General features: G+C 40.9%; 1 protein-coding gene across 1 annotated transcript in view; it reads left to right on the top strand.

Annotated features, from left to right (window-relative positions):
• pappa2 (pappalysin 2) overlaps positions 1–23,280 on the top strand; it is an 87,198-nt gene that overhangs the window by 55,764 nt on the left and 8,154 nt on the right. The window contains exons 21-25 of the mRNA XM_085253771.1: positions 5,762–5,975; positions 7,403–7,571; positions 9,485–9,617; positions 9,774–9,895; positions 16,747–16,818. Of these exons, the coding sequence (XP_085109897.1) occupies positions 5,762–5,975; positions 7,403–7,571; positions 9,485–9,617; positions 9,774–9,895; positions 16,747–16,818 (710 nt within the window). The remainder of the gene's footprint in view (positions 1–5,761; positions 5,976–7,402; positions 7,572–9,484; positions 9,618–9,773; positions 9,896–16,746; positions 16,819–23,280) is intronic.

The raw sequence follows: 23,280 nt of genomic DNA, 5'->3' as shown, positions 1-23,280 counted from the left end.
TAAATATATATTTTAACTCAAAAGTACAGTTTTTAAATTTAACCCTAACCCTTGTGCGTGTTTTTTATTTTGACAGCGAATGCGCACCTGCGGACCACTTATGTGCAGCCCTGGTTATTTAGCTCATCATATTGCAGCCACAGAAATTATTTTGTCCATGAAACCATAAAGCTGCACTTTCTTTTTGCCTCATAGTCTGATTTGTCATAACTTCTCCGTTTTGTGGTAAGCTTTTCTTTGGCTGTCACTTCTTCACCCCGACCTGTCTTATTTGGCTCAGCAGAACTAAAATATATATCTGTCTGTGAAGGTTCTCAGTCATCCAGGTCATCCTAGTCAAATATAAATCCTGCTGCTTTTACACACGCACTCACATAAGCTCAGCGATTCTCTGCGCGATCAACCTCTCACATGTTTAAGCTGCGGGTGATTTCACTTGTCATGTTTGCATAGTAAGCTAACAATTAATAAGACGATGTCAGAGGAATTGGTGCACAAATTATCATCACTCACAGATCAGTGCTGTCGCTCTCTATACACAGTTCGCACGATTGCAAAGTGAAAGCAAAAAAACAAGCGCAAATTCAAACGCGACTTCAATATGTCACATATTGACAGTGGCTCACCGATGCCAATGACATAATTACCCAGCTACATTTCTGAAAGAATGCAAAAGCATTGACATAGATTTTTCCTACAATAGCCCGACGGGCAGGGAAGAGATAGATTTTGGTAGCCCGTCTGAAAAAATCGCTAGCCCCGGGACGTCGGGCTAGCGATATTGCGAGCCCTGTATCTGATTGAGGAATCACTCATCTTTGGAAAAGAGAGTTTATTACAGAGAAATGGCTCTTTCCAAAATAAAAGCTATACTATCCGCTTCTTCTGGGCTATATTCTCAGCAGCATAAGGAGAATCACGTGATAACAGCTGTCTAAATGACTCGGCTAAAGTTAGTAGCATGCTTGTTGTTTTTGTCTTTGCACTAGGATGATGTCGGCGTAAATGTGCAGTCATATTCGTTGTGTTCCCACTAGTGCTTTCAGGTTAATCTCGTTGAAATGACCTTAACGCCACAACACGGCAAATCTCCGTTAACGAGCTACCGCCGATCGCCCCGTGCATGGGGCTAGACGGCCAACATGTTAACAAGCTAACTGCGCTAACACACTAGTTCCCACCCATGTAATTGAGCATTGCGTGGCACATCCAACATACTGTTTTACTTTAGTCCATGACTCGCTTACCTTCAGGGTCATACGTCACATGAAAACCAAAATAATTCCAAACGCCAGATCTGAATGAGAGTGGGGGAGGTCCATGTTGCAAGGAGAGCTTAACTTCTGTCTTGCTAGCTTGCCCTGCGCTCTTCCTTCTGACTATGCTGTCTGTGTTGAGCGCTCAGTGGATCTGCGCTCGACAGTGCAGCCTAGGCGGAGTAGTCGAACGCAGATTCACTGAGCGCTCAACACAGACAGCATCGTCAGAAGGAAAGTTGATAAAATAAATTACAAATGTTGTATTGTTCGATACATATGCGTACCGAACCGAAAGCACTGTATCGAACGGTTCAATATCGATACGAATATCGTTGCACCCCTAATATATATATATATATATATATATATATATATATATATATATATATATATATATATATATAGTCTAACCACTACGCTATCCAGCAGCAGCTTTCAAAGGAACACGAGAAGCTGGAGAAATACCAAGGGCTCAGAGAAGAGCTCGAGAGGATGTGGAGGGTGAAGGTAACGGTGGTCCCCGTGGTAATCGGAGCACTAGGTGCGGTGACTCCCAAGCTAGGCGAGTGGCTCCAGCAGATCCCGGGAATAACATCGGAGATCTCTGTCCAGAAGAGCACAGTCCTGGGAACAGCTAAGATACTGCGCAGGACCCTCAAGCTCCCAGGCCTCTGGTAGAGGACCCGAGCTTGAAGGATAAACCGCCCGCAGGGGCGTGCTGGGTGTTTTATTTTTATATATATATATATATATATATATATATATATATATATATGTAGATGTGTATATATGTAGATGTATATATAGTTCTGAAGGCCATAGAGAAAAAGACTTAAGTATATACACTGGTCAAAAGAAATAAAGAAATAAATAAAGAACACGGTTTAATCATTGTATAACATTAAGTCATTAAGACTTCTGGGATATAAGTTCACGTCCAAGATATCAGTTCAAGTGTCAGAGGGGGTTGTTAATCAGTTTCAGCTGCTTTGGTGTTGATATAGTTAACCACAGGTGCACTAGATGGGCAACAATGAGACAACCTCAAAAACACAAATGTTTTTACAAGTGGAGGCTGGCTGACATTTTTTTCCTCCTCATCTTTTCTGACTGAGTTTTCGCTAGTTTTGCATTTGGCATGGGTCAGTGTCACTGCTGCTGGCATGATGCGATATCTGGATGCTACAGAGGTTGCACAGTCGGTCCAACTCCTACAGGATGGCACATCAAGACTTACTGTTTCTCCCAGCACAGTCTCAAGAGCATGGCGGAGGAGGCAGGAGAGCTGGACAGGGCTGTAGAAGGTCTTTATCCCATCAGCAGGGCTGGTATCTGCTCCTTTGTGCAAGGAGGAACACTGCCAGTGTCATACAAACTGACCTCCAAACAGGACACTGCTGGGCACTGTGGAGCCCAACTTTTAATTTGCTGTAGAATACCGGAATTGGCACATCCACCATGCCACTGATAGTCTGAGGAGACATATCCATGGAGGGATGCACAGACCTCTACAGGATAGACAACAGCACCTGCCATTAGTTATCAGGATGAAATCCTTGGACCCACTGGCAGTGAGTCCTGGCCTAATTTGGTAAGCATGCCGGCAGTTTGTGGAGGATGAAAGAATTGATAACAGTGACTGGCCCCCATGCTAGGCTGAGTAAATCCAATAGAACACCTCTGGGACATTATGTTTTGGTCCAGGTTGTACCTCAGACTGTCTGTGAGATCAGTGATGCCCTGATACAGATCTGGGAGGAGATGCGCATGTATAAAAGCACATGAAGCCACAAAAACTACTGAGTACCATTTTCAGTTCCTGTAATGACATTTCAGCAAAATGGGAAAGCCTGCTGCATAATTTAAACACCATTTTTCTGATCTTGGGATGCGGGCGTAATGCAATGGCTGCTGTTTTATCCATCTAACAGCGCACCTGCCTGCGTCCGAAGCGGTACCCCAGGTATTGTACCTCCCTCTGTTCAACCACACATTTCCTTGAATTGGCGGTGAGTCACGCTTGCCTCAGGGACTCCAGGACTGCAGCCACCCGCTGTACATGCCCAGGATGACCGGAGGCAGCATACGCAGTGTGTGAACATAGCACCCGGTCCATGAGCTGCTGGAAAGTGGTTGGGCTCCAAACAAGCCGATTGGAAGTGTGGGAAATTGGTGCAAACCATACAGAGTAGAGAAAGCCATTTTTTCCTTGGACTCTAGAGACAAGGGAATTTGCCAGTAGCCCTTGGTTAAATCCAGCTTCGTGAAAAAGCCAGCAGTGCCAAACCAGTCCAGGTAGCTCTCTGACCTGGGGAATTGGGTAGGCATCATACTGCGACACCTCATTCACTTTGCAGTAGTCGACACAGGAATATACTGACCCATCTTTTGTCACTATGGGACACAATGGGGCTACACCATGCACTGTGTGTCTCTTCTGTTATTTCCAGCTTTAGTATTTCAGCCAGTTCGTTCTGAACAATTTGTCTTTTATGTTCAGATAACCTGTAAGGCTCTGAACGCATCGTCACACCAGGGCGTGTTTCAAAATGGTGCTCTATGAGTGTGACCGGGCAGGGGGGTGATATCTGCAAAACATTATTGCAATGTAGCAATATCCATTCTTTCAGCCTGTGTGAGATAGTTATCACCACGGAGGAAGGATGGTATGGTGGAATTTGGCAACTCCGACCCCAACTCATCTCTTTCCTTCACCAAGCTCACCAGAGAAGTGGTTTCAGCCTCTCTCCGTGCTTTTAGGAGGCTGAGGTGATATATCTGTGTGGCTCCTCACTTGTCTGACTGTACCACTTCATAGTCTTTTTAAATGGCTGGGTGGTTCACCAGCTGACATTCCGGGCAGAACACACACCATTGGCGCACATCCGCCTAGATGCCTGGCCAATAACATCGGGCCATTATTTGTTCCAGAGTTTTATCATACCCCATATGCTCCATCATAGGATAATAGTGAGCTGTTTGGAAAATCATTTTTCCAGCAGCTTTTTGGCACCAACAACTGGGCGTGTTCCTTTTCTGTGCAAGTGTCACGACTCACTCGATACAGCCTATCTTTAAATGATACAAAATGTGAGCAGGTTAGTGCTGCGTCATGGTGCACCATGTGACCACCAGTTCCTATCACTTCGTCGAATGCTGAGCATAAGGTGTCATCATGAGACTCCTCTAGTGGGAAATCTGGCAGGAGCTGGCAGAAAGTCAGCGTTGAATAGCGCCACATCTGAGTGTAACACAGACACAACATGCCGTCATAGGTCGTGAACGCATCCCCACACACTACCCCAACCGATTATTAAACCCCGCCCAATCTGTCCAGAGAATTAAGGGATGCGTCAGATCGAGGGTGTTTGAGGGCCAGTGACATAGAACACCTGATCCACCTCCATCGGTGGGTACTCTCAGCTGATGTATCCTGGTTGCCTGCACTTCCAGCACTCCTGGCCCGGCGTTCTTGTGGTTTCTGGTGGGTGGGGCGCAGCGTCTACGGCTGCCAGGACATGTGGAGAGACCTGCAAGAGAGACAGAGTTAGCGTCCCATGGCTGTAGACGGGAAGATGACTGCCCCGCAGCTTCCAAAGCTATAGCAGAGGTGGGGAACCTCCTCGGGGCCGGAACCAGGCGACTCTCCACTGCTGGTTGCACTGCCTCCTCTGGCCGTGCTGCCACGTGGTCTTCAGCTAGTGTGACCGCTGCATGCAGGCTTGCGGGCCGATGGCAACTGACACACTGTGCTGTCTCCCCTGGAAACCCCTCAACAAACTGCTCCTGGACCACCGGATCCAGCTACTGTGCCTCCTCTGGTGACGGTCCCGGCTGAAGCCATCAGACCGCTGCATCATGGAGCCGCGGAGCAAACGCAAAGGTCTGATCTTTCACCCCCATTCCACTGCCGCAAAATTGCTGCCAGTGAGAGTAGGTCCAGGATGGCTCCACGCACATCTTCGAAGCTACATCTAGACGCCAGTGGCAAGCTTGAGCCTCCCCCAACAGCAGTGGCAACAGCACCCATTCCGCTGCCGGCCGATGGGCCACTGCCCCACCCCTCTCCTGCAGCTGAGCCACAAACTACACATTGAGCACAAATTCAATACAACAGTCATTTGGAACTGCTTTTATTATAGTGTAAAGGCCTACAATATTAGAGCGAGAATACCAGTGATCTCTGAACCTTAAGGTTTTTCTTAATTTTCATTAAACATTATTATCATTCAATTAAAATAAGAAGTGGCTGGGGAGGGAGGGAGGTCTGGACCTCTTTGCTTAGGCTGCTACCCCCGCGACCCGACCTCGGATAAGCGGATGAAGATGGATGGATGGATGGATGGATGGAAGTTCTGCTATATTCATGCAGTCAAATAAACGTGAACATAACAAAGCTAAGTACACAACTAACCTAGCTGTTTGGCTCTACTTTAAAATTCTCTGGAGATCTTAAAATCCTTCACCTCCCCTCTGCCTTCCTCTCCCTCTCTCCTCCCTAGGTGACAGTGACAGATTGGTGTGTTTGGAGGACGGGCTGTGGTCTTTGCCAGAGGCCTACTGCAAGATAGAATGTCCAGAGGTGCCAAGCATATCCGATGCCAAGCTGCTAACAGCAGACTGTCTAGCTTCAGGGCACGATGTTGGCTCTGTCTGTCGTTACAAATGCAACCCAGGCTTCTATGTGTTAGGGAGCCTCAAAAAGAAGATACGACGGTAAGTTGGGCAGAAATGCTGGCAGTACAGTCAACAGAGTAGCATTAGTCAAAGTTCATTCACTATTTAAGTATTAATTGCAGCATAAAGCTTGAAACACGCACAAAAAAATGTCTTCTTATTCTAATTCCAGGCGTTTCGTCTTCTGAATGATTCCTTAAATTATCAATGGGAAAACTTTTTATTTCAGGCGTTTACTTGTTATATCCAAATGGGACACTAGTCAGCATAGACAAACCAAATTAAATACAGTGTTTAATTACACATGCCTCCATGCGTAATGGAGGAAATTCTCTCTTTTCCTTTACTTTACAAGATTCCCATTACGCACTAGTTCATAAAATTAGAATCTTTGCTTTAGATTTTTTTTCTTAATCACTGTTGTAACAATGCATCCCATGAACACCCAGAACCCAAAGGGGAAAGTTTTAAATATCAATGAGTATACAGCTTTTAAGAGGTATTCTTTGGCCCATCATCCACATACCTATATTCAGTTTGGGAGCAAACTCACATTAGGGTCCAATAAAATATGTACTGCTGCTAACTGGGCCTCGTCATTCCTTTGCCAGTTGTATTCCCCAAGTAACTGCTCATTACTGAAAACAGATCCCATGTTTATAATGAAATGAGGGTCTCCTAACAGGAGATGCAGCCTGTGGCGTAAGTTTATGTCCTCCTTCAGGAGTCGGCTTTCTTCACACATTTCAGACGGCGTTGGGGGGTCAGGATGGTCTTGTATTTGAAAGCAGATTAATAAATACCAAACAGAAAGGCTATTTGATATCATAGAAAGCTTGCTAGTGATTCTAAATTTACCACAGATATGAATCTGAGTGGGATCCGTTAGCCTGTCCAGGATGTGCCCCGCCTCTCGCTCTATGACATTTAGATTGGATCAGTACAAGAAAATGGATGGATGGGTAGATGAATGGATGGATTTTACCCCAAATTTCTTTGCAATCCAATGAACAACTTTTTATTTGGAAGTTCCATTTGCAGCTGGGTGTCTTTATGAGTTATGCTTCCTCCGACATGAGTGAACATTTTAATAACCCCTGATGCTTTATTAGTTCAGCATGTGAAAGTAAAAGGCACCCGCTATTAAAGAGCTTTAAACAGGCTTTTTACTTTTACCTTTGACAGATGTACCCACATAAATATTATAACACACACTGTTGCATTTACACCCAACATGCAGCACACAGGAAATATTGTTTACACTGTTGTGTGTTCAGCGTTTCTTACAACACGTGCTTCAGTACATCCCAACATTTTTCCATGTAATGTGTTCAGTTGTCTGGTCAATGTCTCATTTGTAAACCTTCCTTATAGCTTCACGCAAAACAGCAGTGTGTGTTAAACTGGATGAGGTCTTGTGATAATTCGGGTCATTGAGAGATGTGTGTATTACCTGTTGTCTCTAGGAAGCACTTCAAGATAGAGTGTCTGGAAGGAGGGCAGTGGGAGGAAACTGGCTGCGAGCCGATATCGTGCCCGGCCCTACCTGATCTATTCCAGGGCATGTACACCTGCACCAATGGCCTGTACTATGACACCGTTTGCACCCTTCAGTGCTCGGACACAACAAAAAATGTAAGGTTTCAACAGCTGTTAATTTATTTAACACCTCAAAGTACTTGTACACAGTCATGACTAGCAAAACGCTTTTAGATCGATCACAAGGAGAGTGATTCTGAGTGTCAGTTGAGTTCGCTAAGCTGCATGTTGTTAAATGTTTTGTCAAAAAGCCGAAGAAAAAAGTGGTCTAACACCTCTACTCCAAGTCATGCTGTACAAGTCAGTTTCACAAATCACACAATGCCTGACTCCTAACATGGTACAGTAACTGTGACAGTGTTCATGGCTAATGCATTAGTATTGCCCCAGACTTCTAGAGGAATAATTTTGGGGTCACCCAGGAGCTCTTATGCAGGGTAAGTGAAGTGTGACAAAACCTCAACAATGGCTGTCATTGTAAATGTTTAAAAATGTGTCCTGCCAGCAGGAGTCCAGACTGTGGACAGCATCATGGTCAAACCAACTCTGAATGCTCTGAACAAACAATGCTTTTTTAAATAGAAAACACACTTAACACAAAATAATTATTCTAAAAAGCAATTAAAGTTTTTCATATAGGAAGGTGCAGATTCACACAGGAGATTAAAAAAGATCCACTTCGGTGATGACTAAGAGAAAAGACGGGATTAAGTGCATGTAATCTACACGGGCATAAACAATGAGAAAGACAGCAAATAACAAATATAAAACACAGCAGACAAGAAGACTCATATCTTGCAGAGAAAAACGGATACTGCCCCAACATTAATATTAAAATCTAATAATACTGTTGGTTCACGTTTTTTGCAATATTGACCTCTGCTACTTCCATATAACACAAATGATACAGAAGGTTTACAGAGTTCACATATTAACTTGGAAAAACCTGATCAGCATTAATTAACAATACTGACTGTCAATTAACAATTTATTAACAATAGTTTAAAGGCAATAAATAAACATTACGTATTAAACGAGTCAAAATGGTCACAAAGTGAATTACAAAATAAATCAGCAAATCAAATTTTAATACTGACTCTTATCTTTTTAAAGGTAAATCTTTTAGATCAGCGGTCCCCAACCACCGGGCCATGGAGCGGTACCGGTCTGTGAGTCATTTGGTACCGGGCCGCGAGAGTTGAGGCCTGGGTGTGAGATTCATGGTTTTCAGGGTTTTTATCATTGGTTGTTTCCCTGTGTCTTTTGCCGTGTGTTATGAATAAATCTTCTTTTTTGGGGGGGAGTGGTACTGCTTTTATTTTGTTGTATTTATCCGAGACACCTGAAAGGGCCGTGAAAATATTGTTGGACATGAACCAGTCCGTGGCGCAAAAAAGGTTGGGGACCGCTGTTTTATGGTAAATGGCCTGTACTTGTATAGTGCTTTACTTAGTCCCTAAGGACCCCAAAGCACTTTACACGTTCAGTCATCCACCCATTCACACACTGGTGATGGCAGCTACGTCGTAGCCACAGCCACCCTGGGGCGCGCTGACAGAGGCGAGGCTGCCGGACACTGGCGGCACCGGGCCCTCTGACCACCACCAGTAGGCAACGGGTGAAGTGTCTTGCCCAAGGACACAACAACCGAGACTGTCCGAGCCGGGGCTCGAACCGGCAACCTACCGAATACAAGACGAACTGCCAACTCTTGAGCCACAATCGCCCACTAGATCACTACAACATCCTGATTTGGATTGGTGAAACTCACATCATTTTCGCTTACATGTGACATCGCTCCTAGGATTCAGCTCTGTGGAATAACTGAAATTCAGATTTCACATACAGTTTTGTTTCTTCTACAAATTCCTACAAACAGCCATGAACCTGTATTTCCACCAAGTATTTTGTTGCTATAGTGAGATTCATGTGTATACATGCAAAAATGCCCAAACTGGGACAAGTGTAGACTTTCCATTGTGGATTTTAATGCCTGTATTTGTTTCCAGATTGAAATTCGCTGCACTAAGGATGGAGAATGGACAGCAGAATTTGTCATGTGTCCCAATCTCCAGGGATCTTGTTCTACTCCTCCAGATCTCAACTCTGTGGAGTACAGCTGTGACCATGGGATGGCTGTTGGTGAGTGTGACCTTTAGATTTTCATTCTTTCTGTGAAACTAAATGAAACCATATATATCCTTTTTGGCTTATCTGGATGGACACTACATTTTTTCTACTTTATTATAATTCTTAGACTTCTACATTATTGTGTTTCTCATTTTAACTTTTTTTTAGGTGCTGAATGCTACCCAATATGCATTATGGCTGTAGACTTGGACCTACATGACCCGGTGGTTCTGCCCAATGGTACTACAGTCAAGTCTTTGAAACACTGGATGGTTCCCAAAAAAGTTCAGGTGAGATACCTTTGGAGTAGAGTATCGGTATACTGGGGGAATGTTTTTTAATTAAAGTTCAACACATACCCAAACATGGAGTGTCCACATCCTTAAACAGGAGATCTTCTGGTCTTGTCCTCTACGTGCTGAAATGTTGTGATGAATGACGAAATGCTGAATTGAAAAAAGTTGTTTGTACTTTACTTTGCATGTCATCATTTTCCAAATCAAAGCAACCCAGATCCAAACCATAGATTTCTAGGATGGTAGATTTACCTACTGCCTCTTAGAGAACTACTCGATCCCAAGTGACGTCCCAGATTACATAACTTGACTAGTGTGACTAGATTTTTTTGGTTTTTCCAAGATCAGCAAAACAATATATGGTAACACGCACAATGTTGGGTTAAAATAGTTCCTTTCCATCATATTTCAGACATTGTGTTTATTTTCTCAAGAAAAAGTAGAAACTTTGGCACGATGTCACAAACTGGCTCAAGGTATGTGACAAAGAGGGAGTCCACACAAGAAGTTTACTCAAATAAGAAAATTTGTTGTTACTGGAAGGTTGATGCCAGGTAAAGTGGAAGTTAGTAGTCCTTCTGAACCAGCTTTTATAGCCTGGAAGGCCAAGGTGAGCTGGATCAGCTGACAACCCCTCCCTCAGCCAGCCGATAACCACCCAGTGTAGGCCAGGAGGTCCTTTGTAAATGTGACACCCCTCTTGCCGTCTCAATGTCACAACAGTAGTTTTTACAGCGTAGCTATTGTTTCTTAAATGCTGGTTTGAGATACAGTTTACCTGACTCACGCTTGATGCATATATAATATTCATACTTTCAAGGTTCATTGATTAATGTTGAACTGTGATCGCAACTTGCATAACTGGGTGCAGCTGTTAGGTTTTTATGATAAGTGATGAGCTTGGATGTGGTGAAAAATAACATGTTGTGATTGGTAAAAAATAACCACAACTGAGAAAGACATTGTGGTTTTTGCTACCATTTGGAAGCGCACGGTAGGTGTTACAAAACTGCTGTTGTTTTGCTCACTTGCTGCCAAGCGACTAGTCCAGAGCAGCGTGAAAGCTGATACGTTGACAAACAGTGCAGAGATTTTTACACAAAAACACCCATCAGGATGAATAATGTGTCCAAACATCTGGTGCACTTAACAAAAGCATGAAGTAAACTGAGCTACTGCTCCAGACTGATTCACCTTTAATGATAAGCACAAAAACTAAGATTGTTCACGGTTTGAAGCCAAGGAAAATAAAATGCTGAGCACTTGCTGCCATACATTTTGCATCAGAAGTCGCATGTCTTCTCTTTCTCACTTGTCCAGAGATAATATTATATCTCTGATTCCTCAGAGAGTCTTTTGCTACCTAAGTACTTGAAATCACACTCTTGCAACCCAAATTTTTGATCGGCTTTTTTGACAATAGTCTTCCCTATTATCATCAATCAATCAATCAAATCTTTATTTTGAACTTTTATGTAAGTAAGTGTTAATGCACATACAAAAACAAAAAAACAAAAGAAAACATGAAATCAAAGAACGCCTGGGGTCCGTTCTTAGTACCTCGCTTACTACATCCAAGATCAAATCATCGCGCTAACTTTGAGCTCGCCATTCCGGTTCTCCGAACACACCTGTTGTTGACGATTAGTACAGCTGGATGAAGTAATGTGAGATCACTGGGTGGCCCAACAGGGGCTACGCATCGATAGTAGAAACATTGATCGGCAACCCTTTGATTGGTCGGCGAAAATGTCGAAGGAGCGCGCTCGGTATTTTTCGGCAGCAGAGCAAGAACTCTTGATTGAGGGATTTCAGGAGTTTCAGAGTTTAATTAAAATGCAAGGGAACACTGCAAAGGCTGCAAAAGCAAGGAGAGAGGGCTGGCAGAAAGTTGCTGACAAATTAAACTCGTAAGTAATTTAATAATAACAATAATAATGGAGTGGATTGATATAGTGCTTTTCAAGGCACCCAAAGCGCTTTACAATACCACTATTCATTCACTCTCACATTCACACACTGGTGGAGGCAGCTACAGTTGTAGCCACAGCTGCCCTGGGGCAGACTGACAGAAGCCAGGCTGCCATATCGCGCCATCGGCCCCTCTGGCCAACACCAGTAGGCGGTAGGGTAAATTTATTATATTATATTACATTATATTATATTATAATATGTTATATTATATCCCCTTTCACATTAGAGTCACAACAGGACCCACTAGAACATGGGAACAAGTAAAAGTGAAATATAAGAATATTCTACAGAATGGTAATATTTATCACTTATATTGCTTTTAGTCTCTTGAAAAGAGACCCTGAAATAATCTGTTTGTTTGTTTATAACAGCAACCAAGAAAAGGGCAGAGCAAAAAAAGACAGGTGGTGGTCCTGCACCCCCTCGTCAACAAGTTGGTTAAGTGAATAATACCCTCACGGGAAAATCGATATCTCTCTATGAGCACACTGTCGCGCTGAGCTAAAGGATCCTGTCTATCCCGCAATATACGCTGAATTCTGAGAACTCTCCTTATCAATCTTGCACCTTCCGCAATGGGCTGCTCGCGTATACGTATTACTACTCTAAAATATGAATTACATCTGAAATAATCAAATACATGAAATAGAATGATTAATAGTACATTTCCCTTTTTTTAGGATATGACCTGTATGTATCTGTGTGAAATCAATAAAAGGATCAAGTGCTGCATTATCTTTAGTTACATTGATGTTATTTATTTATGGTAAAACAGTGGTAAAATATCGCTGTTGCTTTCGTATACATGAAGCGGACATACCTGAGTGGCCGCGATCTAATCCTGTTTACATAAAGTAAACCTGCTCCCGAGCAGGTTTACGCTTACGGATCTGTTGCTATGACAGCAAGTCCCGGAGGAGCTTCGGAGAACCGAACGATCCAAGATCACGCGAAATCGTCAACAATCAAATCCAGCTAACTTACTTAGCGAGGTAGGAAGAACGGGCCCCAAGATGCTAAACACATAAAGGCTGATATACACCATTGAGCCCTGCTCTCAAAAACTAACTGATATAACTGATATTATCGATTTAAGAAGTTAGTGCTGAAAGTTGAACATTTTTAAAACATGTTTAACACCATCTTTTGTCAGTAAGGAAAATGACATCGTGTGGTTGGTTAGTTACGGCTAATAGACTTATATTCGTTTATGTTAGCTAACTAGTGACAGAATTGATAACTCAGAGGAAATATTTGAATAGTACCTCTGGGCAAAACATACCCATCAGTGGAGGAGACTGATGGGTGTGTTGAGAAAATGATATTCTTAAACAACTATTCAGTTCAATTCTGTTTTATTTACACAGCGCCAAATCACAACAGTAGTCGCCTCAAGGTGCTTTATATTGTAAGGTAGACCTTACAGTAATACATACAGAGAAAAACCCAACAATCACATGACCCCCTATGAGCAAGCACTTTGGCAACAGTGGGAAGGAAAAACTCCCTTTTAACAGGAAGAAACCTCCGGCAGAACCAGGCTCAGGGAGGGGCGGGGCCATCTGCCACGAGTGGGGGTTGGGGTGAGAGAGGAAGACAGGATAAAGACATGCTGTGGAAGAGAGACAGAGGTTAATAACAAGTATGATTTAGTGCAGAGAGGTCTGTTAACACATAGTGAGTGAGAAAGGTGACTGAAGAAGAAACACTCAATGCATCATGGGAATCCTACAGCAGCCTACACCAGCATAACTAAGGGAGGATTCAGCGTCACCTGATCCAGCCCAACTTTAGCCAAAAGGAAAGTTTTAAGCCTAATCTTAAAAGTATTAAAAAGAAATACATGTTCTGTGATTTATAAGCCGATATATATGAGTTTATTCATCCAACCATTCTTTTAACCACTTGTCCAGTTCAGCGTGAGTATCCAAGCTGTCATTTTACAACAAATGTGGTACACGCTGGAGATCGTCAGTCCAGAGCAAACACTGAGTGATATTTGGGTTGCTAGGTTAGGTGTAAACCTAACCTAGCAACATGAATGCCTTTGGATTTTGGGTGGAAACTATTACCCAGAGAGAACCCACACAGCTACAACGAGGCCCCACACAGAGTAACAGTAGCTAAAAAGCTATGCAGCTATCATAAGCAATACATTTGTACACATTTTTGCATTTTTAAATAGTAATAGTTGAAGAGGAATTACCCTTTTTTTTTTCTACATTCAGGTTTCAACTCCTCAGTCATGAAATTTTAGATTTGAGATCTTTTTGGTGGCTTTAAGTGTTCATTTAAAGTCCTAAATTGAGACCATAACATGTGCTCAAAAGTAATATGTTGCAGTGTGTTTAGTTAGTAAAGAAAACACAGAAATATCAGTTTAATTTTCAACAGAAACCATTTCAAGTGGTCTGTAAGTAACTGAGAGTGTCTAAAAATTAATCTCTGTCAAACTGCAGCTGACATTTTCCAAATTCATCATAGAATGAGCTAATGTGTTTCATATCAGGTATCTGATTGAATCACTGGCAAGATAGTATCTTTAGGAGTTTTTTAGAAAACATTTTTATTCCCAGCTGCATCAGCTAATCACCCAGCAAAATTCACTACATGTGTATGCGACTGTGTCCGTTATCATTCAGGACTTGTTGGATTACTGGAAATCGCAGGCAGATAGTGAGAGTAAAGGTTCCAGTTGACGTCAAGCCTTTTAGGAATTACACACATTTCTCATAGTGTATACACAGTGTATACAAGTCGCCATGAAAAAAAACAACTTGGAATGTCAGCTCATGGGTCTGAGTTACAGGGTTGTTTTGCTTCAAAGGCGGGTCATGTTACTCAATCTTAGGAGTCGCTTCTACGTTAATGCTGTTGCAAACAGTGCTCCAGTTTCGTCTTACTTTTGGGTGGTCAGTCAGCCCACCAGCCAGTTTTTCCGCCCTTGCCAAGGTCAAATAGTTGGATTGAGGTCTGGTTTCTTACGCCATATCTCTGACACTGCCTTGTGATTTTGAGGGATTGTGTTATCTCAAGTACTTCGGAATCAGGTCTCCGTTACTGGGTCAGGGTGCACAGAAAGTCACAGGGGAGGATCCACTTTCTCTGTCCATATTTGTTAGTTAGTCAGTCTGCTGTCTACTAACCACCTTGTAAATTCTTTGGGTCAAAAAATGGCAGAAGACCACAGCCTCACCCAAAATTAACCGCAAAATATTGACTTTTGCATTTCCTTAAGTTGTAAAAAAACATGATTTTTCTCGCATGACAAATACTTCAAAAAGACAACAAATATTCATAATGTACTGCACATGTCTGTGAAAACAATAGGATATCTATGGCTTCCAGTCAGAATGAATGCAAGATGTAGTTTTATTCATTTTTATACGGTTCAAGGCAAGCGAGGAAAATTGACTTCCTGCGAAGACAGTAACTGTAATCTGACTACAATATTAGGAATGGAATTTCATTGTAAGCACACAGGGGCCAGGTTTTACACACTGTGCTGTTTTCTTGTGCTTTCTTTAAGTCATCCATAGGTCAAATGCACAATTTTGCACACAAGACACTAAAATAATATTAACGAGTAGGATTCCTTTCATCATGCTTTAGCCAACTACTGGTCACTCTAAAACGGATTAATTCTCATCTAACCCCAACTTTTTAGACGGCATCCAATAATAATCTAATCGTTGCAGTGACATGCGGTCATTTTTACGAAAAGGGAAGCAGAGACGATGACTGACTTCATGTCAGAACATGCTGTAAAGCTCTATGCTCCAGTGTAAGAGTCTTACCTGAGAGACAGTTCTCAACATAATAACGCTGATAACACAACAGTCATGTTACCAAGCCCAATACAATATCAATGAAAAATAAAGGTGGTGTATTAGTGAAACAGCTGGTCAACCATGGGATCAACGTGACAGTGCTGGTGAGGTTCTGCACAAGTTCAATTTGATAGTTTTATTAAACTGAGCACGACAGGCACTGATCTCCATCATGAAGGCTTTCTTTGCTAATGTGCTTCTCTACATTACACATTGGCTTCGGTGGTTAGTAAGAGAAAACTGATAAAATTATTAATCACATGGTGCTTTTTTACTTGCTGATGCTTACTTTTACTCCCGACAATGTGAAGAGTAACTGATCTCAGAACAGTGAAAGCAGAGCCAGCAGCAGTTTGTCTAGCATGCTAGTCACCCCTTCGCTTTCCATGATATTACATAGGCTTATCTAAAATGCACATCCACAAACAACAAGAAAAAAGGTCTTGTAGTTTATGAGGCATTGTTAACGGGGCATGGATACTGATATTAAATAAACCAGTTATGCTATAAATTTCAATAGAGTCACAGAGAAGCAGAGTTAAGTGTGCTTAAGAGACAGTAACCACCTACAGCTACAAGATAGCAGTAATGTAAAGGATGGTGCAAAGATGCCAGTAGCATTGTGACAGTGTTGTATTTGAGGTAAAAGCAGAGAGACACTCTAACTTGGGTCCGGTTAAATTGATGTCCAATTTAGGGCTTTACTAGTCAAGTATTGCCTGCCCTGCTTGCCCTGATGGAATGCCGCTGAATAGTAGTAGTCTCAAAAAATCACCGTTACATAGTCATTCCACAAGATCCATCAAATTCAGTCATAGAAGTCGCACTTCTCAACAGACAACAAAGTGGTTTTCATATTCAAAATGTGTATCAGACACTCAGTGACACCCTTCCTTTGGAGGTCAACTGAAACTCAAAAAAATTGCTATAAAAATGTTTTTGTGTCTAAGTGTAGTATTATTTTCTATGCCAAAGACTGCAGCGATCCATTTCCTGTGGCTGCATTGCTTCACTAATGTTGTTGTGTGCTTTGTTTCCCAGAGCATAGTCTGCACAGGAATGATGAAGTGGTACCCTGACCCTCAACACATTCATTGCATCCAGTCCTGTGAGGTAAGCTTAGAAGCAGCCAGGCAGTTCTGAATTAAACTTGGACATTTGAAGTAACTCTTTTCTTTTTCCTCCAATCTACTGTGCGTAATTCTATTACACACACTTGTCTTTGGTAAAGTATCAGTGAAATTCTATCTGAACATAGTGCGTCTCAAATGTGCTTTCACATGCTACGAAAGTGTAAATATCAGAAGGATCTCATTTGGTTTTGCCCATATCTCAGCACTCTGTTAGTGCTGAGATATGGGCTAATAAATCCTAAAAACAACTGCACATTTTTGGGCATAACCACATTAAATTTACTGTCTCAGACGGAGCTTTCCAGTAATACAAAACATGAAGCAAAACATGCCGTATCCCTGTTGTCATCACTACTCAAGATACTAGAGCCAGTGTGTGATGTGCTTCATTTTCATGATGACAAATCACAGGCAGAAACTGATGTTCTCACACTTTACAAGAATCCCTTTCAAATCTGGCCAAAGAAGCTTATTTTTCCAAGGGGTCCTGGCATTGCCAAATGGTGGATTGCCTGCCAAGCCTAATGGATTATCTGAAAAAGGAAAATAAATTAATCACTGGCTTATGCTAGATTTAGAGTCATTATTTAGGCAGACTCAAAGCTTAGTTTAAAAGCAGTCTACAACAAAGATTTTAAAACAAAGACAATTTTCCAGTAAATCTACGTATATTTGCAAAACATTAGTTAGAATTCTTTAATTGGGTACCTTTAATATTTCACTGTACATTATTTAGCGGGCTTTGTCATATGCTGGTGGCTAGGAATTCAATACAATAAAAAGGCTAAGCATCGTGCACAAATAGTTCAATTAAATTCAATTCAGTTTCATTTATACAGCGCCAAATCACAACAACAGTTGCCTCAGGGCGCTTTATATTGTAAGGTAGACCCTACAATAAAACATACAGAGAAAAACCCAACATTCATATGACCCCCTATGAGCAAGCACTTTGGCGACAGTGGGAAGGAAAAACTCCCTTTTAACAGGAAGAAACCTCCGGCAGAACCAGGCTCAGGGAGGGGCGGGGCCATCTGCTGCGACTGGTTGGGGTGAGAGAAGGAAGACAGGATAAAGACATGCTGTGAACGAGAGACAGAGATTAATAACAAGGATTGTAATCGTGTCAAACTGAAACGGAATCAGCAACACAAATATAGTCCCCATGATGTTATGCCCTCGGTAAAAATACAGAGATTTACACGTCTCCAAACTACACCACTCAGAAACCATTTTAAATATTCCCTAAAGTAACATTCTTCTTCCTTTTGATTATTCCCGTTTTTTCATTTGGTTTTTAATATGTTAATTACGGAGCATTTTCTTTTACTTGTTGCATCTATTTTGTCTTTAATTTCAAGAGGCTGCTACTAATGCGACTGCTTTGACATTAATGTGACAAATCAATAAAACCGGAACTTTTCTGGATCTGTAAATGTCCAAGTCAACAAAAAGTAAAATTTACATGTGGTAGTTCATTTAAGCTACACTGTAAAAAAAACTGTAATATAAAAGTATTTTACTGTGTATTTTACAGTTTTGTACTGTTCTTCTAAAATATCATTAAATTTACATAAATAGACTGATTTTACATTTCAAATGTAAATTAAGGTAAAATCACTGTAAATGTAATAAAACATTTACAGTGATTCCTATAAGCTTGTGTTACATCACATAAGTATTATTATCATTGCAATTTAGGGCGATCGTGGCTCAAGAGTTGGCAGTTCGCCTTGTGATCAGAAGGTCGCCGGTTCGAACCCCGGCTCGGACACTCTCGGTATTGTGTCCGTGGTCAAGACTCTCCGCCTACTGGTGATGACCAGAGGGTCATATGGCAGCCTCGCCTCTGTCAGTCTGTCCCAGGGCATGCAATCCATTATTATTTAAACCAACTGTTAACTGTATATTTCTGTACATTTACGTACTATGATTCATATTGCCACATTCATTGACCTTGTTTATAGGTAATTTCATTGTTTGATCACGTTAAAATGTTCCTAATTTAATGTCTAAAAGCGCTTGGAAAAGGCATTTTTCCATAGCATTACATTTGAATTCAACAGTTCAATCTTTCAAATAACGGACAGATATTTGTGAAATGATGATACATTTCTGAATGTATTTTAACAATCTAAATATGCATATGTACAGACAGATACATTTAATAATCGTGAAAATTATGTTTTATTACATTACAGTGATTTAACGTTAATTTACATTTGAAATGTGAAATCAGTCTATTTACGTAACTTTAATGATATTCTAGAAGAACAAAACTGTAAAATGCAGTAAAATACTTTTATATTAGGATGTTTTCCTACAGTGCAGCCATACCCGCGACCTTGTGGTTGTTAGTTCACATTCATTGGCCGATGCTTAGCGTCATGTGTCCCAACATCCAATGGCATGTCACATTGTTTTCATGGCCACACCCTAACCCCAGGTGCAGAGGCCTATTTCTGTTCAGGAATGTTGTGAATACTTTGAGATTTATATTAATTGCAATTCCTACCTCTACATTTATTTTTTAAAATATATAATTAGCACAGCGTGGCCGTGCAATGTTTTATATGTTTTTTTTTAGTTTTTATTCCTATTAATTATATTTTCACTTGTTACCTCTGAATTATTGAATCAGACCTAGATGACATGACATTTTCAGCACAATTATAATTCAAATACTCCTTTAATTATTGATTATTCTCATTAATTTTCGATCATTTTATATATTTTTCCATAGTATTACATTTTAATCATTCTCTCACATAACAGACAAATATTTGTGAAATGATGATACATTTCTGAATGTATTTTTACAATCTAAATATGCATGTGTACAAAAAAATATATTTAAAAAACAAGTAAATTGTGTTTTACTATATTTACAGTGATGTTATGTTATTTTACCTTTGACATGTAAAATCACCGTCTACTTATGTAAATTTCATGATATTCTAGAAAGACAGTACAAAACTGTAAAATATACAGTAAGATACTTTGACATTACTATTTTTTGGAACAGTGTACCTTTCAAACTGGTTAGTATTTAGTAGTAGTTTATTTGTTCTGACATAATCAACACAGTTGATTAGGTGATGCCATGTGTCTAAGGCCACTGTAGCATAACTATAGAAAGACTTGTGACCTGTAGTTTGTATTCTAATTGAAAAGTGGTTTAATGTGCAATTTAGCATGCATTTCAGTTCACAAATACTGTAGCAATGACAGTAAATCACCTAAATTCATAAAACCAGAGAGTTTTTATTTGGCATTCGCCTTCTTGGTTCAGAAAAGGCTGGAACTACTGATGGAACACATAAACTGTTGATGTCTCATGGTATTAAAATATTCTTCCCACCTGCCAGCACTTCATTTTCCCCTTCCACCTTCCCGTGAATGTTGCTAGGCAAAACAGTTGCTTATAGCCCACTCCTCCATGACAACACTGTAAATTATACCAGACCACATGTGCTGCATATGCTCTATGCTCTCATCCAGATGCCATTGCACCCTCTTTGCACCTTGCCTCTGTTTCCACTCTTTCTTAAAACCAACATAGACATCCCGTGCAACTACCATACCAAAACTGTTATATGTAATGTTTTATCTACCTTTCAGTCCCATAAAAGGATTACATCACAGAAAAAGACATGTCTTCACCGAGATCATAAGAACAAAGACTGTAGTAAGAGTGTGCAGCCAGAGAAATGCATTGACTTATGCATGACTTCATATAAGGCATTTAGGCACGGAGGATAGAATCCATCTGCTGAAAACATTTGGTAGATGGTCACAGTGCTCCCCTTCATCTCATCATAAAATGCTGTACAGTATCTTTAAAATCAGTAGTAAGGTACAGCTAATGAAGGATTAAATGATTAAGCAAAACATGGATTAGGTATATCTGTGTTTTTGTCATTTAACAATAGTTCTGCATAAACAGACAGACCTCCTGTGAATGAGTGTTATGATCTGTGCAAGATGCAAGCTATACTATAAGTGTGACAGTGGAATATACAGGCTTCTTTACAGTTGCCAGGTAATAGCTAAACATGTGGTAATGATGTGATTATAAATGGACTGCATGTAAACTTATCTTTCAGAATAATCTACGTTCTGCTCAAAATACTTTTTTTAAATGAACATATCAAATACCTGTTGCACTACATAGAATTATCCATCCATCCATTGTCTGCCACTTACTCAGGTTTGGGTCATGGGGGCAGGAGTCTAAGCGGAGAAACTCAGACTTCCCTGATCCAGCTGGGCACCGAGTCCTTCCCAGGCCAGCTAATAGTATAATCTCGCCCGTGACTCCTGAGTCTGCCCTGGGTTCTCCTCCCGTTAGGACATGCCCGAAATACGTCCCCTAGGCGATGTCTAGAAGGCAATCTAATCAGATGTTTGAACTGGTTCCTGTCAATGTGGAGGAGCAGCAGCATCCAAAATGACCAAGCTCCTCATCCTGTCTCTAAAAGACAGCTCACGAAGCTAATTTCATTCTTTGGCCACTACCCAGAGCTTGTGACCATAGGTGAGTGTAGGGACATAGATTGACCAATAAATCAATAACTTTGCTTTTACGCTCTTTTTTTAAAGCAAAGCTGTATAAAAGAATTTTACAATCTTAACATCAGAAAAACAGCCACCTCCCAAATATACATACCTTTAAAACAAAGACCAAAGAAGCATCAAACAAAGAGTAAAACTCCCTGAACTGTCCTACCTGGCAGAAGAAATCTTTTCTTCTCTGTTAGTGAGTCATATGGAGAAGAGAAAGGGGGAAACAGTTTTCAGAAGGATGTGCAGTGACTGGGGTCAGGCCATGTAAAGAATGATATAAATTCCTGGTAGGAAATTTAAAAAAAACAATCATATAATATACTGCTGCTTGACAGCAGAGGGTTTTCTAGAATTCATACCTGTGTTATATAAACTTGGGTGAAGAGCTTGTCAGGTGTGGATGACTACTCAGAATATTCGTGTAAGTGAGGTTTGGGATTGGCTGCTTCTGCTTTTTATGCCTGTTTCTTTTACACTGATTGGAGTGGAGTTAAAGATAATACACAAACCAGCTGACCTTTTAATTACCCGTACGGGACTGAAGTGGATAGCCAGTTCTTGCTGTTTTAATATTATTCCTGGGTCTGTGTGTTTCTTGTGATCACAAGATATTTTCTGCCTGGAAGGGAATGTAAATACTAATTAACCTCAGCATGAGCCCTGGCCTCCAAATTAACCTCATCTGGGCAAAGTGTGGGGTCTGCTTATTTAAACAGTTTTCAGCAAGGAAGGACAAGAAGCATGGGAACGCTGACAAAATCCAGAATAAAGGTCAGAGCTGGAAATTTCAAATTAAACTTGCCATTAGGCTAAGCAACTTTTTGTCATGAAGGTTATTCAGAGATTTACATACAAGCTGTGATTGTAGTGAAACATCTGGTGCAATTACTGGTAAAGTATTTACTTAGAGACAGAACAATTAAATAGATTTATTTTTGTCCGTGGCCATTTAGTCAGAAAAGGCAAGGGGATTTGTCAAGTAGGGAGTTCTTTGAAGTGAAGAGAAATATCCAGAAATCTTCTCAGCAGCTGCTCTCTCCCCCTGCGCAGGTTAGGTAAAAGTCTACTGTTAGTCTTTGAAATATCTCCATCAGCTCATCAGAGGAAACCAAAACTATCTTTGGCACTCAGCACTTATTTTCATATTGTTGGCACGTCAGGCCCTTCAAGCCCTTAAGGTTCAGTGGAAAACATTAAAAAGACTTTCATCATCGCGTTTAAGATTCTGTGTAACTTTCATTCCAGAAAATTGCGTGCCACTCCAAAGTTTCTCCAGCAGGACTCCCACACTGGCCAAGGCATTGCAAAAAACTGTTTACACTAAAGGTATTCTAAGTAACTTAAAGCATATCAGTCATCAAATTATGTCCATCTACTTTATTTATCCTAGGTCAACAATGTCAAACCAAACCTAGATTGCTAAATTGCTTTGAAGAATCTTTGTAGTCATCATTTTTACTTCATCACCGTGATTCAGCAGGACTGTAAACTGGATATAACACTTTACTCATCTCTGCCGCATTCACACCTTATGTACTCTAAGGCTATATTACTGTGTTTATCATGTTGGTATATATCCCTATTTACTGTAGTGTAACTTTAGGACCGCATCAAAATCACTTAAAGCTTTCCCTTCCATATAGTTACAATTATTTAATTGCTACGACTTGCCAGTGCAAGGTTTGCTGTTTAGCAAAATAACAATTAATGCAAGGTGAGTTTATATAAGAGTTTATTTGTAGTAATCAATGCAAAAATGGTCATCTTGAGAAATTATGCCAATGGACCAAGGTAGCACCAGGGTTTCTACAAAGATATGCAAAAGGTTGCACTCTAATGAAACAGAAACCACATCTAACAACAAGGGCTTGAAGTC

Source organism: Mchenga conophoros, linkage group LG18 (genome assembly GCF_057382185.1).
Source record: "Mchenga conophoros isolate Kocher_MC1m ecotype Shallow Benthic linkage group LG18, M_conophoros_male_GT1.1, whole genome shotgun sequence".
Lineage (NCBI taxonomy): Eukaryota > Metazoa > Chordata > Actinopteri > Cichliformes > Cichlidae > Mchenga > Mchenga conophoros.
The sequence above is the reverse complement of the archived record's forward strand: the minus strand, read 5'-3'. Positions and strand labels throughout refer to the sequence as shown.